The 16577-nt window shown below is 46.2% G+C and overlaps 1 protein-coding gene and 1 long non-coding RNA gene across 3 annotated transcripts in view; one reads left to right on the forward strand and one right to left on the reverse strand.

Annotated features, from left to right (window-relative positions):
* The first annotated feature begins 1997 nt into the window (after positions 1–1997).
* LOC137417819 (uncharacterized) lies at positions 1998–16540 on the forward strand. Of its 2 annotated transcripts, none has more exons than XR_010982499.2 (3): positions 1998–2265; positions 5471–6046; positions 16474–16540. It is a non-coding gene; the product is annotated as an uncharacterized LOC137417819 (long non-coding RNA). The 2 variants fall into 2 exon arrangements; XR_010982498.2 differs by having other exon boundaries at positions 16412–16533.
* UCHL5 (ubiquitin C-terminal hydrolase L5) overlaps positions 10027–16577 on the reverse strand; it is a 33492-nt gene continuing 26941 nt past the window's right edge. The window contains exons 9-11 of the mRNA XM_068107441.2: positions 14729–14842; positions 14310–14408; positions 10027–10209 (exon numbers count right to left, since the gene is read on the reverse strand). Coding sequence (XP_067963542.1) covers positions 10177–10209; positions 14310–14408; positions 14729–14842 — 246 coding nt within the window. The 3' untranslated portion in view covers positions 10027–10176. The remainder of the gene's footprint in view (positions 10210–14309; positions 14409–14728; positions 14843–16577) is intronic.

The following is a 16577-nucleotide window of genomic DNA, read 5'->3' on the forward strand; positions in this document are numbered from 1 at the left end:
CACCTGCGCGTTGTGCTTTTGTTTGCCCGTAATAGGAGTAAGGAAATCCCACCGTATATATCACAACTCGAGTACAGGTAGAGATCCAGGTGAAATGAGGAATTAGATTATTTAGATTGAGATTGTATGGAATGAGGAATTGAGGTAAAAGATGGAATGGAATGAGGTTGTTTGGAATGAGGTTGTTTGGAATGAGGCATGAGGTCGAAGATGGAATAAGGCATGAGGACGAAGGTGGAATGAGGAATGAGGCTGTTTGGAATGAAATGAGGATGCGGGTGTTTGGAATGAGGTTGTTTGTAATGAGGTCGGAGATGGAATGAGGCATGAGGACGAAGGTGGAATGAGGAATGAGGTCGGAGATGGAATGAGGAATGAGGTCGAAGGTGGAATGAGGAATTGAGGCTGTTTGGAATGAAATGATGAGGGTGTTTGGAATGAGGTTGTTTGTAATGAGGAATGAGGTCGGAGATGGAATGAGGCATGAGGACGAAGGTGGAATGAGGAATGAGGCTGTTTGGAATGAAATGAGGATGCGGGTGTTTGGAATGAGGTTGTTTGTAATGAGGTCGGAGATGGAATGAGGCATGAGGACGAAGGTGGAATGAGGAATGAGGTCGGAGATGGAATGAGGAATGAGGTCGAAGGTGGAATGAGGAATGAGGCTGTTTGGAATGAAATGAGGGTGACGGTGTTTGGAATGAGGTTGTTTGGAATGAGGTCGGAGATGGAATGAGGCATGAGGTCGAAGGTGGAATGAGGAATTAGGTTGTTTGGAATGAAATGAGGGTGAGGATGTTTGGAATGAGGTTGTTTGGAATGAGGAATGAGGTCGAAGATGGAATGAGGAATGAGGTCGAAGGTGGAATGAGGAATTAGGCTGTTTGGAATTAGGTCAAATATGGAATGGCATGAGGTTGTTTGGAATGAAATGAGGATGAGGTTGTTTGGAATTAGGAATGAGATTGCAGATGAAATGAAATGAGGCATGAGGTTGTTTGGAATGAGGTCGAAAGTGGAATGATAAATGAGGTTGTTTGGAATGAGGTCAAATATGGAATGGAATGAGGTTGTTTGGAATGAAATGAGGATGAGGTTGTTTGGAATGAAATGAGGATGAGGTTCTTTGGAATGAAATGAGGCTGAGGTTGTTTGGAATGAAATGAGGCTGAGGTTCTTTGGAATGAAATGAGGATGAGGTTGTTTAGAATGAAATGAGAATGAAGTTGTTTAGAATGAGATGAGGTTGTCTGGAATGAGGTTGTTTGGAATGAAATGAGGTTGTTTAGAATGAGATGAGGTTGTATGAAATGAGAATGAGGTTGTCTGGAATGAGGTTCTTTGGAATGAAATGAGGATGAGGTTGTTTGGAGAATCACTACATATTGCGACGTGGGCGTGATGGACCGACGACCCTCGACAGGGTTTCCCTACGTCATTTATAACACGTCGATAGATTCAGATCTGGGGGGCCATTTACTTATTGCGTACATACTCTGGAGCCATCGAGGGGCTGAAATAAGAAAAGTGAAAACAGATCAGGAAAGAGAAGGGAGGACGAGACAAGAGAAAAGGTGGAGTGCGGAAGAGGAAGAAGAGGATATCAGAGTAAGTTGGGAGAGGGACGTGTCACGCGAGTATGGCACAGGCGAGGGGGCGGAGTCAATAATTCTGCATATTTGCGAACGTAATAAGTAGATGATCCCTGATGAAGTACTTCCACAGGGTCCATCTATTTTTACGTACGCAAACACCGCGGGATATTTGACCAGGCTCCACCAGGAACAAACAACTTTCGTCCTTTATTATTATAAATACCGTCGAGTTTGAGCGTTTCTTCTTCCGATCGTTATCACTTCCAAACCTACCTGTTTCACTTCCTCTGTAATCCCAAACCCGACAACTTGGAAACGACGTTACGGCGATCTACATATTACGTACGCACATGTGTGTGAGGGCAGGGGAGGGGAGGGCTTTGGGAAGGCAAAGGTCGAGGCTTGAGGTGGGCGTGTCTAAAATTCCTCCATATTTTAATAATAAATATTCCCATCTTCCTCTTCCATAACGATGAAGGAGGAGTACGTGAAGTGTTTATCATCAAGGTGTAGGCTACACGTCACCTTCTTTACGGATGACTCGGGGTTGATAAAAATAGTCAGATAAGTGTTTACCTGAGCGGGTGAGTCACGTAAGAACGATGTAAACTCATGTAGTCACCTTTCACAGGAACATATATGACAGGAAGAATGCCGAACTTCAACACAGGTACGAACACACACCACCTGATTACTGATTACTCAGCTGCATGAACAGTAATAGTAAATTAATTATTATTGTATCGATTATTTACACCATTTGCTGCGAAACACACCTGTTGGAGATAGAAAGGAGTCTCTTAAAATATGGTTTGTTCGTTCAGACAAATAAATAATTTCAAACCGCTTTCATGACAAGTTCACGACGCACTCATATAGCCGAATACACAATGCACTCGTATAGCCGAATCCACAATGCACTCGTATAGCCGAGTCCACAATGTACTCATATAGCCGAGTCCGCAATGTACTCATATAGCCGAGTCCGCAATGTACTCATATAGCCGAGTCCACAATGTACTCATGTAGCCGAGTCCACAATGTACTCATATAGCCGAGTCCACAATGTACTCGTATAGCCGAGTCCACAATGTACTCGTATAGCCGAGTCCACAATGTACTCGTGTAGCCGAGTCCACAATGTACTCATGTAGCCGAGTCCACAATGTACTCATGTAGCCGAGTCCACAATGTACTCATGTAGCCGAGTCCACAATGTACTCATGTAGCCGAGTCCACAATGTACTCATGTAGCCGAGTCCACAATGTACTCATATAGCCGAGTCCGCAATGTACTCATATAGCCGAGTCCGCAATGTACTCATATAGCCGAGTCTGCAATGTACTCATATAGCCGAGTCCACAATGTACTCATATAGCCGAGTCCACAATGTACTCATATAGCCGAGTCCGCAATGTACTCATATAGCCGAGTCCGCAATGTACTCATGTAGCCGAGTCCACAATGTACTCATGTAGCCGAGTCCACAATGTACTCATATAGCCGAGTCCACAATGTACTCATATAGCCGAGTCCGCAATGTACTCATATAGCCGAGTCCGCAATGTACTCATATAGCCGAGTCCGCAATGTACTCATGTAGCCGAGTCCACAATGTACTCGTGTAGCCGAGTCCACAATGTACTCGTGTAGCCGAGTCCACAATGTACTCGTATAGCCGAGTCCACAATGTACTCGTATAGCCGAGTCCACAATGTACTCGTGTAGCCGAGTCCACAATGTACTCGTGTAGCCGAGTCCACAATGTACTCGTGTAGCCGAGTCCACAATGTACTCGTGTAGCCGAGTCCACAATGTACTCGTATAGCCGAGTCCACAATGTACTCGTATAGCCGAGTCCACAATGTACTCGTGTAGCCGAGTCCACAATGTACTCGTGTAGCCGAGTCCACAATGTACTCATGTAGCCGAGTCCACAATGTACTCATGTAGCCGAGTCCACAATGTACTCATGTAGCCGAGTCCACAATGTACTCGTATAGCCGAGTCCGCAATGTACTCATGTAGCCGAGTCCGCAATGTACTCATGTAGCCGAGTCCGCAATGTACTCCTATAGCCGAGTCCACAATGTACTCATATAGCCGAGTCCACAATGTACTCATGTAGCCGAGTCCACAATGTACTCATGTAGCCGAGTCCACAATGTACTCATGTAGCCGAGTCCACAATGTACTCATGTAGCCGAGTCCACAATGTACTCATGTAGCCGAGTCCACAATGTACTCATGTAGCCGAGTCCGCAATGTACTCATGTAGCCGAGTCCACAATGTACTCATATAGCCGAGTCCACAATGTACTCATATAGCCGAGTCCACAATGTACTCATATAGCCGAGTCCACAATGCACTCATGTAGCCGAGTCCACAATGTACTCATATTGCCGAGTCCACAATGTACTCATATAGCCGAGTCCACAATCTACTATGTAAGAGAGCCGTTGGTCTGTCTGTGTGTGTCGCCATGTTTCTCAGAGATGGCTGAACGGATCTTTGTCAAATTTTCAGAGGTTCATCAGTGATTGCCTGGGAGTGCTTTTGGCAAAACCAAAATATATTTTTTTCAAATCATCAAATTATTCCGGAAGCGGTTGAAGTTGGTTGTAAGGCTTCTTCTTGCTCCTGAACGTCATCATACTTAACTCAGAAACGTGATGAACGGCACATTCAGCAGCGGATATTCAACGAAAAGGTAAAATGATGATTTCACATTTGTGAAGAATTCTGATTTGGATGTAATTGTTTTCCCATTATATTTGCCCTCATTTCAAATATGTTAACGTTTCTGTTTCGCTTGAGCAACGCCAGGTACTCCAGCTATAAACGCTTACATACTTTACTCGAGGTACAAATACAAACACAACTTTGTCTGGGGGGTAACATAGGCTATGTGGCCACGGCCTCATGTGGGAGTCTGGGGGACTGGGAGAGGGGCATAAATCAAACGGAGGCGCGTAAGCGCCCCTCGCTTTATATAAGGGATCGTTTCTCTGTATGCAGCTTTAACATGGGGACTGAAAATACGTTTCTCGGTTTCAACTGAATGAAATCGGCTGCCAATTTCAGAAGTAAATGCTTTGTACGTTGAGGTAATATGTTCCAAATTTCAGCAAGGTCCGTTTATGCATTCTTGAGTTATAATATTTAGAAAACTCTCGAAATCACGTTGGTGTCTGTCCTTCCATCCGTCCATCCGCCCAAAATATGTTGGCGCTCATATCTCAAGGACTATACATTGAAACTCGCTGAATCTTGGAATATACTATTATGTTTGTGGGGTAGTGATGACTTTAGACCAGGTAGATTTGTATAGGAAATGTGCTCCGATTGTCGTGAAGAAGAAGAACTACCATGTAATAAGTGGGGATTTTGTTCAGCCGCTTGTCACGTAAGAGTGAAATTGTGGCCATACGAGGATGGCCCTTGTGTTAACTAGTTGTGGGGATGATGCTAACTTCTACCTTGTTCGTCACACCTCTGTGATTTATCCTTTGTCTCTTATAGCACCGCATTAGACACGTAGCGCAGGAAGTGCCCATTAAATTGCACTATACAATAATAAAAACCAACCGGAAGCCGGTTATGAGCACTGCCGATGGGCGGCAAACATCTACATCACCACGAAGGTCAGGCAGGCTGAGAGCCACGCCCAGAAGGGCCATGATTGGCCAGGGCTCTTTACCAACAGGAAGGCTGGGGTGAGAAGGGACTCGCTGATTGGTGAAGGGAAGGATGAGTAAGAGGTAACTCGCTGATTGGAGAAGCACCGAGGACATCAGGGCCGGGATGTAAAAAGAACGTCTGACCGGCATTCTCTCTCTTGTGCCTCTTGTGTCTTCATGTTCTGGTTTTCAGTTCTAGTTTTTAGTTCTGGCAGAAGCGGTTGTGTGTCGGCATCGTCACACCATTCTCCTCTTCGTCTGGCCATTGAGAGCTGCAGTTGACAGGCAGAGATGACGTGTGGACGAGCGCTACAGCGTGACGAGGCCGGGGTGAGCGAGACGCCCGGTGAGGCCTGGCTGCGCACGAGCGAGCAGACTGCGGCCTTCTTCCCGCCAAGAACACCACCAGGTCCAGACTGCGCACACGGGGCCTTGACGATTCCTGACGAGACCCCACGAGCTGATCAAAGATAAGTGCACTAAATAATCACACTATTATTTTATCCAGTTTACCTTTCCCTTCGTCTGTGTTTTTAAGTCTCGTGTGGGGGATGTCCCGGTTAGGAATTCAGTTTTACCATGGCGTTTTTCTTGTTACCGGCATTCCGTTTACTAAACCTGTTTATTTTTGTACATTTTAAATCCGGTTCGTGTGGTTTTTTTTTGCAGGTTCGGGAACTGCCGGCGGACCACAGGGAAGACCCTTCATCTCTCCCCTTTCCTTTCTTCCTCCGCGTGTATCAAGTCCGCATTTGATGAGTGCCTCAGAGTAAGCTTGCTCGGCTATTCGTTCCTGGGAAAGATTTTAATTGCCAGGAATGCGACAATACATCAGCCAATAGGTCTAGTTAATGGCTTTTGAAACAAATTCCACCTAAGTGCCATAGTTTTTGCTTTAAAATTAAATATATAAATATAAATATATACACACTTTAGAACTTTTCAAAATATTATTACACCAATCTCACGTGCTGGCCCAATGGCCTAATGGATAAAGCATTAGATTCCCAAGCTGGGCATTGTGGGTTCAAATCACATCTGGAACCACCTTTAGAGGCCATCTTTCCCTGCAGAGCAGGGGTTGGCCTTTTCCGGGCAGCGTGTCCCCCTTTTTAAAGCAATGTTTTATGGCCGGATGCCCTTCCTGCCGCCAACCCTGTTAGTCGCCTCTTGTGACATACAGGGAATTACCAGTGAGCTGGTACTCAATTTGCTGACCTCGGAAGGATGACAGGCTGAGTCAACCCACCTGGCGTTAATTCAGCGATTCCCCTTACTTTTTCAAGTCTTTTCTATCGTCTTGAATAATGAGCAAATAAACATGTTGTACAATGAGCAAATGCATTTTGTTCGTATTTAAATCGTAATTATTCTTTAACCTGAATTTCAGTGTCATTGTGAGTAATTGTCCCACATCAAATTGCTTATTGTATGGAAATCCAGGGAGGAGGCGCAAAGCTCCCCTTTTGCGACGGGTTCTCTGTATGCAACTTTAACATGACTGAAAATTAGTTTCTCGGTTTCCACTGGTATTTTGTATATATAAATATACATAAATACACAATTTATATCCCTTGCAAATATTAAATAAATAAATAATTCTAACATGCTGGCTAAATAGCCTAATGGATAAAGCATCAGACTCCCAAGCTGGAGATTGTGATTTCAAATCGCATCTGGGTTTAATATTTTTTTTCCCCCTTACTTTTTCAAGTCTTTCATATCGTCTTGAATAGAGTCTTGTTCGATGAACAAATGCATTTTGTTAGTATTTTAAATGCATCTTGTGAAAAATGCCAGGGGCATAGAAAAGGCCCTTTTTTATAAGGGTATGTGCCATGTGGCAAAGTATACAAAATAAGGGGCATTCAAAAAATCTCGTGTGCATGCTGGACTACCCTTGTGTTCTGAGAAGGAACCAAGTAATGCTCTAGAAAGGTCCATATAAAGGGATGCCAATTTGATTCATACAGCAGCATGAAGAAGGAAATGTATTGTCACGTGGACCATTCGGTTAATACCAGGGCTCGCGGATGGACCAAACGGATTTAATTGGAGGCGGCGACCAAACACGGATTTTACTATCAAACGCGGGAGGAAGAAGAAGTGAAGAGGAAGAAGCGGTGGAAGCGCGTACCTGTGGAGGCGAACGAACTCAACCGGACAAGATTTGCAGGGAATGGAAAATAATACAAGGGTTTATTTACAATAAGGATCAGGACAGTAGTCAGGTTCACTATGTTAACAAATATAATTTCGTTCAAAATTTTGGTAGATTAGCAAAACTATACATTTTTGGAATATTCAGAGCATGAGGAATCCAAAAATTAATGTTTACATTTGCGTAGACACCTTTGCGAAAATGACACTCAGGACAGTGATGAAGATAGTCAGGTTCACTATGTTAACAAATATAATTTCTTTCAAAATTTTGGGATTAGCAAACCTGTACATTTTTGGAATCTTCAGAGCATGGAGAATCTGAAAATCAATGTTGGCATTTGCACAGACACCTGCATGGCCGCCATTTTGGATTTTGAAAATGGCCGCCATAAAATACATATTTTGCACGATCTCGGCTTCTAGTCAACCTAGAGACTTAATTAAATATGCTAATCCTATGTTTTCTGGGTCAAGGAATCCAATAAAGGCCTCAAAATAGTGCTCAGGATTATAGAAAAGCAACAAACAAAGGTAATTGAAAACCATTGTCTTTATATTTGTGATATAACTGTATTACATAATACATGATATTGCAAGTCCTTTGAAGTTATAGGTTGTTATAGGAAGTTATAGGTAGTATCAGATTGAACTATAAGTCATATACACAGGATCTACGAGGTCTATACCGTTAAGGAATATGCTTTTACAGATCTTCATCACTGTCCTGAGTGTCATTTTCGCAAAGGTGTCTACGCAAATGTAAACATTAATTTTTGGATTCCTCATGCTCTGAATATTCCAAAAATGTATAGTTTTGCTAATCTACCAAAATTTTGAACGAAAAAACATAGTGAACCTGACTACAGGGAAACGCGTCGATAAATCTAATTCCTAATTTGGGATCCCACACACCAGACTTCAGATACAGACGGGGGAATGAATTACGAAAATAGAAACGTCCGTTATGTTCGGGGAAATGTGGAATGGTCTTATCTGTCTTGTCGTCTTGCGTCCGTCGACGTCCCACGCAGCCCTCTCCGTCCGCCTCCGAGCACCACCAGGCCTCGCTCCGAGCACCACAAGGCCTCGCTCCAAGCACCATGTGTCCAACGCCGGCTAGCAGCTCCACACGAGGTCGATCACACACGATCGGTCTGCCAAGTCCCAGTCAGCTCTCCCAAGGGTTGGATGTGCCAGAGAGACAAAGGAACGTGCAAGAAGCAAGCAAACTCCACTCAACTCAAGAGAACTCCCAGAAACAAGCCAGCGAACTCGGGCTAGGACTAGGACTCCGCATAGAGTTCGGCGCGCCCTCTTACAACCTTGCTGCGGTGACGTCAGCCTCGGCGCGCCACCCAATCAGTGCCCTCCACAGGCCTGGAATGTGGTCATAGCACGTAGTGTGGTCATAGCACGTAGCGTGTAGCGTGGTCATAGCACGTAGCGTGTAGCGTGGTCATAGCACGTAGCGTGTAGCGTGGTCATAACACGTAGCTCCCCGAGGCCTAGCGGAGGTGCAGCTGGCTGCGGTCCATGCGGCGGTGCCCTGGACTGGCCTCTTGCCTGTTTTCTTCCAAAGTCTTGTCAGGGAAGGGAATTTAATTAATGCGTGCACGAAAGGGCCTAACTAAGTGTCTACATGTGTGCATTGCCATAAGGGACGAAGGTTTGATGACCAGGTTGGACACACAGGGGCGTTATTCTTAATCCCTATACTATCTAACACTCGAACATCCTGGTATGTTCACAGGTATACATCTTAACCGACAAACCGGACTAACAGAACTTATTACAGGTAGATTCCCTGCAGGCGACAATCGAATACATACCTACACAGATCTATCTGGTTCTAGATATTGCTCTACCCTCCCGACATAACAGTATTTTATTTGCCAGATGTATTGTTTGACATTTTCTACAAGCTATGGAATGTCCATTCTTTTCTATACTTTGCCACATGGCATATACCCTTATATAAAGGAGCCTTTTCTGTGCCCCTGGCATTTCACCCAATACTTCTCTTTGAAAATGTGTACCGTGTAGCGCCACCTGATGATGGCAGAGGGTATCACAATTTCCTTTTTTTATCTGGGCAACACTGGGGTGAAAGCACTCTTTGCATGGAATTTTTTTTCTCCTTCCCTTCCCTTCCCTCCCTTCCCCAAAGTGGAGGGGCCTGTCAAAGGCACCTCCCCTCCCCCCCCACCCCCTGTCTCCCAGAAGATGTATATGTACTATATCTTTCGCCTACCACTCCCCCTCCCACTCCCCCCACTCCCTCCCTCCACCTCCCCTTCTCCCGCCACCCTCCACCCCTCTCTCCCCGGGTACGCCTGCTAGTGTACTCACATAGCCGAGTCCACAATGCACTCACATAGCCGAGTCTACAATGTACTCACATAGCCGAGTCCACAATGTACTCATATAGCCGAGTCCACAATGTACTCATATAGCCGAGTCCACAATGTACTCATATAGCCGAGTCCACAATGTACTCATATAGCTGAGTCCGAGGAGAACCTGTGATAAACACCAGAGTTTGAACAAATATTTCACTATCCTGGAAAATCAAAACAAATAAAGATCTCAAGTGAAATGTTTAATCGGTAATAATAATTTGTACAAAAAAAAGGAAGCACCGCCCAACCCAACCCAACCCAACCCAACCACATCCGCACTCCGCCGCCTCCATCCCTTCCCACTTATTTTCATCTTCCTCACTTCCCATTTGTGACGTCACTTCTTTCGGGCAGCTTGCCGAGCTTTAGCCTGAGGTTAAGGGTCAGGATCGGTGGTGGGATGAAACGAAGAGACAAAAATCAAAAAGGAAACTCCAAAGTCAAACAAAGACAGATTTTACCAGGATTAAAAACAATAGAAAACAAACATTCTACTTTGTTATAAACTTCTCATTATTGTTCATTTCTCATAACGAAATGATAATAAAGGCATAAACTCAAAATGATAACAAAGGCAGAGCTCAAAAGAAAATGCGCCGTCATTCGTGAACACAAATTATAATCTGTACATTAAAATCATTCTCAAAGGAGACACACCACTCTTCATCACCCTTCTCCATTTGTGACGTCACTTCGTCACTGTGATGTCACCTCACCACTTGTGAAATCACTCGATACCCAACGTTGTGTTCCAAATGAAATAACCCTATTTGTGAACCTCTGTTTGTTAGGTTGTGCCTCATGGACAGCCTAAGGAAGTGGCTTAGAGAGGGAAGAGGGGGTCCATGGGGGGTAAAATTTCACGAGAAAAAACATGGGTGCTTCAGATTTAAAATAGGGGCGTGGCAGCGGGGCATGCCCAAGGGGCGTGGCTTGCTCTGACTATAAAAAGCTCACCACACACATGACTGACTATTTGTTTTCTGGGCAATGCCAGGTAACTCTGCTAGTCAATAATAAAACCAGCCCCCCAATAGAATCCAGGAGCGTACACTCGACAATTATCTGAGCCTCGGGCAGGTGAAACGACACAATTAGAGATTTTATAATGATACCTTACAAAATCCATAATTACTGTATGAACTCCTTTTCCTACCTGTGAAGAACGTTACACTCCTTTCCTATAAACCATCATCAGTGTGGTATTTTTGTTCATTCAATTATGCGGTACGAGTTGTGATCTAAAGTACTAAAGAAACTGTGAAATGTGTGACTGAGTTACGCTTAACCCCTCTCAATACCCCACAATCCCCCTAGATACCCACCAATCCTCCTCGATACCCCACAACCCCCCTCGATACCCCACAACCCCCCTCGATACCCCACAACCCCCCTCGGCACCCCACAACCCTCCTCGACACCCCACAACCCTCCTCGACACCCCACAATCCCCCTCAACACCCCACATTCCCCCACGACACCCCACAATCCCCTCGACACCCCACAATACGCAAAAATTCCCCTCGACACCCCACAATCCCTCTTGGAACCCAAAATATTCCCCTCGACACCCCACAATACCCTTCGACACCCCGCAATTCTCCTCGATACCCAACAATCTCCCTCGATACCCCACAATCCCCCTTGATACCCCACAATCCCCCTCGATACCCCACAATCCCCCTCGATACCCCACAATCCCCCTCGATACCCCACAATCCCCCTCGATACCCCACAATCCCCCTCGATACCCCACAATCCCCCTCGATACCCAAAAATTCCCCTCGACACCCCACAATCCCCCTCGACACCCCACAATCCTCCTCGACTCCCCACAAACCTCGACACCCCACAACCCTCCTCGACACCCCACAATCCCCCTCGATACCCAAAAATCCCCCTCGATACCCTACAATGCTCCTCGACCACCCACAATCCCCCTCGACAACCCAAAATCCTCCTCGATACCCAAACAATCCCATCGACACCCCACAATCCCCCTCGACACCAAACAATCCCCCTCGAAACCCAACAATCCCCCTCGACACCCAACAATCCCCCTCGACACCCAACAATCCCCCTCGACACCCAACAATCCCCCTCGACACCCAACAATCCCCCTCGACACCCAACAATCCCCCTCGACACCCAACAATCCCCCTCGACACCCAACAATCCCCCTCGACACCCAACAATCCCCCTCGACACCCAACAATCCCCCGCGACACCCAACAATCCCCCGCGACACCCAACAATCCCCCGCGACACCCAACAATCCCCCGCGACACCCAACAATCCCCCGCGACACCCAACAATCCCCCGCGACACCCAACAATCCCCCGCGACACCCAACAATCCCCCGCGACACCCAACAATCCCCCGCGACACCCAACAATCCCCCGCGACACCCAACAATCCCCCGCGACACCCAACAATCCCCCGCGACACCCAACAATCCCCCGCGACACCCAACAATCCCCCGCGACACCCAACAATCCCCCGCGACACCCAACAATCCCCCGCGACACCCAACAATCCCCCGCGACACCCAACAATCCCCCGCGACACCCAACAATCCCCCGCGACACCCAACAATCCCCCGCGACACCCAACAATCCCCCGCGACACCCAACAATAATTCCCCCGCGACACCCAACAATCCCCCGTGACACCCAACAATCCCCCTCGACACCCCACAATCCCCCTCGACACCCCACAATCCCCCTCGACACCCCACAATCCCCCTCGACACCCCACAATCCCCCACGACACCCCACAACCCTCCTAGACACCCCACAACCCTCCTCGACTCCCCACAACCCTCCTCGACTCCCCACAACCCTCCTCGACACCTCACAATCCCTCTCGATACCCAAAAATCTCCCTCGATACCCCACAGCCCCCCTTGATACCCAACAATCCTCCTCGACATACCACAATCCCACTCGACACCACACAATCCCCCCGACACCCATGATGAAAGTCGAATCCTGTTTCAATTATTTCTGCAATCCATACTCAACATTACAAACCCAAACAGTCATGACTGATCGATCAGATGAATGGAGCGTTCTGCGTATCAAAATCCATGTGAGACGATCATGGTATGAAGATGGGTGTTACCAAGCTCGTCGTCCCTGTGGTCAACCTTTCTGTGCCTTCCCACAACTGGAATTGTGATGCAGGTAACACTTGAAAGGAGCAATCTCTGGCGGTATCTTCTCCACAGTAAGGCGGCACAGCTCCACGTTCACTTGCATGGGAAGAAAGCTTCGTGCTTAACGGATTCACACAGCAAGCTTTGGAAAATCTAACGAGTGGGTTTTCAACAGGAATAAGTTCCCTTTCTTTCCCCAATGATAATGTGGGTGACGCCCAAATACTTTGGGGGTATTATGGCACAGGTGCGAATGTTCTCCCATTAAAGACAAGTTGGTGGACCTTAAATCTTCCAGCACCTCTCATCTGGTTTTATCCGCCCAAGTGGTAAACACCTCTCCCAACCCCAAGAGGTCAGAATGTTCATCCAATAATTCAATTATATTAACTCTACCTGAAGTGAAAGCTTTCCAATCATCTACGTACGGTGCTTTCACACTCCTGACCATCATCAATCTCCCTTTGATTACACATCACCAGAGAGACAGGCATGGAGGGGTCCACAAGGCCACACAAGTATTTTTCTTGGTTTTCTTCCAACAGTATAAAACCTTTTGTTTGTTATTTCCACGAGGTTGAAATTCACATCAATATCAGAGCAGGTAAAGATTCCAATCAGAAATTCAGGAAAAAAGTTAACCGGAGGTCTTTTTAGGGAAAAAGTCAAGCAAACCAAAACAACGACGGCACTTGGTACAGTGCACACACCTCCGCCAGGCTGAACAGTTTGTGTTGTACCCCACTGATAGGCCGGATCTGGATTCAGCCCTGAACCAAAATCGAATTGGCTTGTTCTCGTCACCTGACCAACTCGTCCACAACTCCTTCACATATCGTGCTATATATGGTTTTTGGCCCCATCTCTCAATGGTGAAGAATCACTTGAAAAATTCTCTAATCTGGATCCGGAACTTCACCAAAATCTAATAAATGCGTCCTTGTCACACACCCGAGCTGTCCACTAGGTTTTGTCTGAATCTGTCCACAAATTTTTGAGATATCCTGTTCAGACAGACAGACAGACAGACAGACATGGGTTAAAACATAACCTCAAATAATGAGGTAACAAACAAACAAAAACACAAATAATGTTTCTAAATTAGCCCAGAAACTTTCGATCACTGCTCGACCCCAATGACGTGTTTTTCAATCTGCGCTTGACCCCAATGACCTGCTCCCAACGACCTAACCGCAACGTTTTACCATTTCAACCTGCTTCAACATTCCTGGATCGTTTGATTGTTTCAATGGTGCAGAAAGGGTGGACCAACGGACCACACCAAACGACCAATGACATTAACACTCTCTGACCTGCTGGACCAATGGCAGCAGGCGTTGCTGCTGTGCGAGCGTGCGCAGAAGCTCCAGGATGAAAGGCAGAAAGTTATGCCTGCGCCGAGCGCACTCCACCTGAAGCAAACACACCATTACAGAATGCATTGAAGAAGAACCACCTGGTAAAGGCAAAGTCTCCAGCACATCAAAACAACCCAAGAATCACATCACACGTGATGTACCGTGGCGAGTGCAGGTTTTACTGCCTGCACTCGTGCAGGCTGAAACCTGAAACCCTTCAACTTAGTCCGAAGTTGGGATTTTAGTAAGATCGTACGGATGTTGCCCCCTTCTCCCTCCCATTGTCAAGGTGCACTACGCGAACAACAAGGCAGGCACAATAAGCAGGAAATAATAACAATCCAGAATTGTCGAAGGAACGGATCCTCCCTCACCCTGTATCTCTGCAGTTTTTTCTCCTCTTCCTCAATTTGCAGTCTCATCTGTTCAAGCTCCGATTGGATTTCCGCCGGCCAAGCCCCACCCTCTCCTGTATCCATTGTAACACCCTGAAACAACGAAGATACAATTACGATATCTCTCACTTAATACATCTCACGTGGTCCTCGAGAAAGAAACCACTCGGCGTCGAAAAATGATTCAGAGTTTGTGAGCTGGAGAGAACCATTTTATGTTTCAATACCCGTTATGCTTTAGTTTACCTTTACGCCAAGTACTTGGGAGGATACAAGGTACCACACGAGCAAAGGAGGAAAATTGATCAAACGGATCCTGTATATTCTGGGTATTGCAAACACTCTCACGTTTTGGTTTGAATAAAAACCATGATGGATGAACATGGGAATTACGTGCTGACGAAAGCATTTAATCTGATGGTAAGATGCCAGTTGTTACGGTACCTTCCTAAGGCCTGCTCTTGCGCAAGCCAACTGTGGATGTTCTGGATGCTAGGCCAAATGGCCTTCTACTTGCACTACATGTGGTGCTGTTAGTCAGGTTCAACTGCACGGAGCGATGCACATCGCCCCCGACCTCACACACGCCACTTCCCTTACAGTCATTTCCTCCTCACCCTATGCTCCCTTATTTCCTCTATTCTCACCATTTACTCTTCCATTATCTTAGTGTTCATTTTCCTAATTTAGTCTCCCAAATGCTGGTGCATATCTTGCTATAATTCACCAAATGTCCGTCTCTCTGTCCGTTCGAAGGTACCGCAAAAACTGCTGAACCGATCGCAAAGATATTTTGGGTGGATAATCCTGGGATCCCCAGGAGTAAAATAGTCTATTTAGTTTTCCCAATTTCAGCTTTAGTCTCCAGCATTCTCAGGTTTGGACTCCCGCATAACATTCGCGTTCGCATAACGTTCATTGTGACGTCTTCTTACGTCGAGCAACGGTACCCGCCCTACGGGCGGGGCTTCAATTGGGAGGCCCAAATGAAAAGGCTAAATATCGGAAATTGAAGGCTTTTTTTCTTTTAAACGATTTATATAAACATCCGTTAAATCTCGATCGGTGCAGCTGTTTGTGCGGCACACGGTGCAGCGATCGGTGCAGTCGTTTGTGCGGCACCCGGGAAAATAACGTCATGCGGGAGCAAGTATCAGCAGGATGTGGCAGTGTGGGAGTCCACGTTTGCACCGATCGCTGCACCGTGTGCCGCACAAACGGCTGCACCGATCGCTGCACGGCTGCATCGATCGGATGTGGCATGAAGGAGGATTTGCACTTCGGCATGAAGGACGATCAGATCTAACAGATCGCTGTCTCCATCGATCTTACCAAGGCCGTAACACCTATCAGCTCAAAATCCTTTAACTGTTGATTTGGTACAGTTACACGTATCGGGAATTTGGTACACGTATCGGGAACACGATTATCGATCACGATTCACGATCACGATCATCACGATCATAGTGTATCGATCACGATTTGAAACACGATGGAACAATATTTACCGATATGAACAGTGATGTGGCTTTTATTGTAATTCTAAAGATACTGTTTAGATTTTGATGATTTGCGTGTGATATGATTCAACGGATGTTTATATGAATCGTTTAAAATAAAAAAAGCCTTTAATCTCTGATATTTTGCCATCGCCATATGCAGATTCGCCACGGACCCACGATCGATGTTTCTATACGTGAACGTACCCGTTTGTTTGCGAACAGGTACGTTTTTCATGGAAGTCCTTCACGAACTTGCTGTCCATGTCTGACGTGCGACTGAAGGTGCTACAGGAATGTGGAATTTATTGGTTTCATGCTTTAGCATT

This window comes from Myxine glutinosa, chromosome 2 (assembly GCF_964187855.1).
Source record: "Myxine glutinosa chromosome 2, kmMyxGlut1.1, whole genome shotgun sequence".
NCBI classification, from domain to species: Eukaryota; Metazoa; Chordata; class Myxini; order Myxiniformes; family Myxinidae; genus Myxine; species Myxine glutinosa.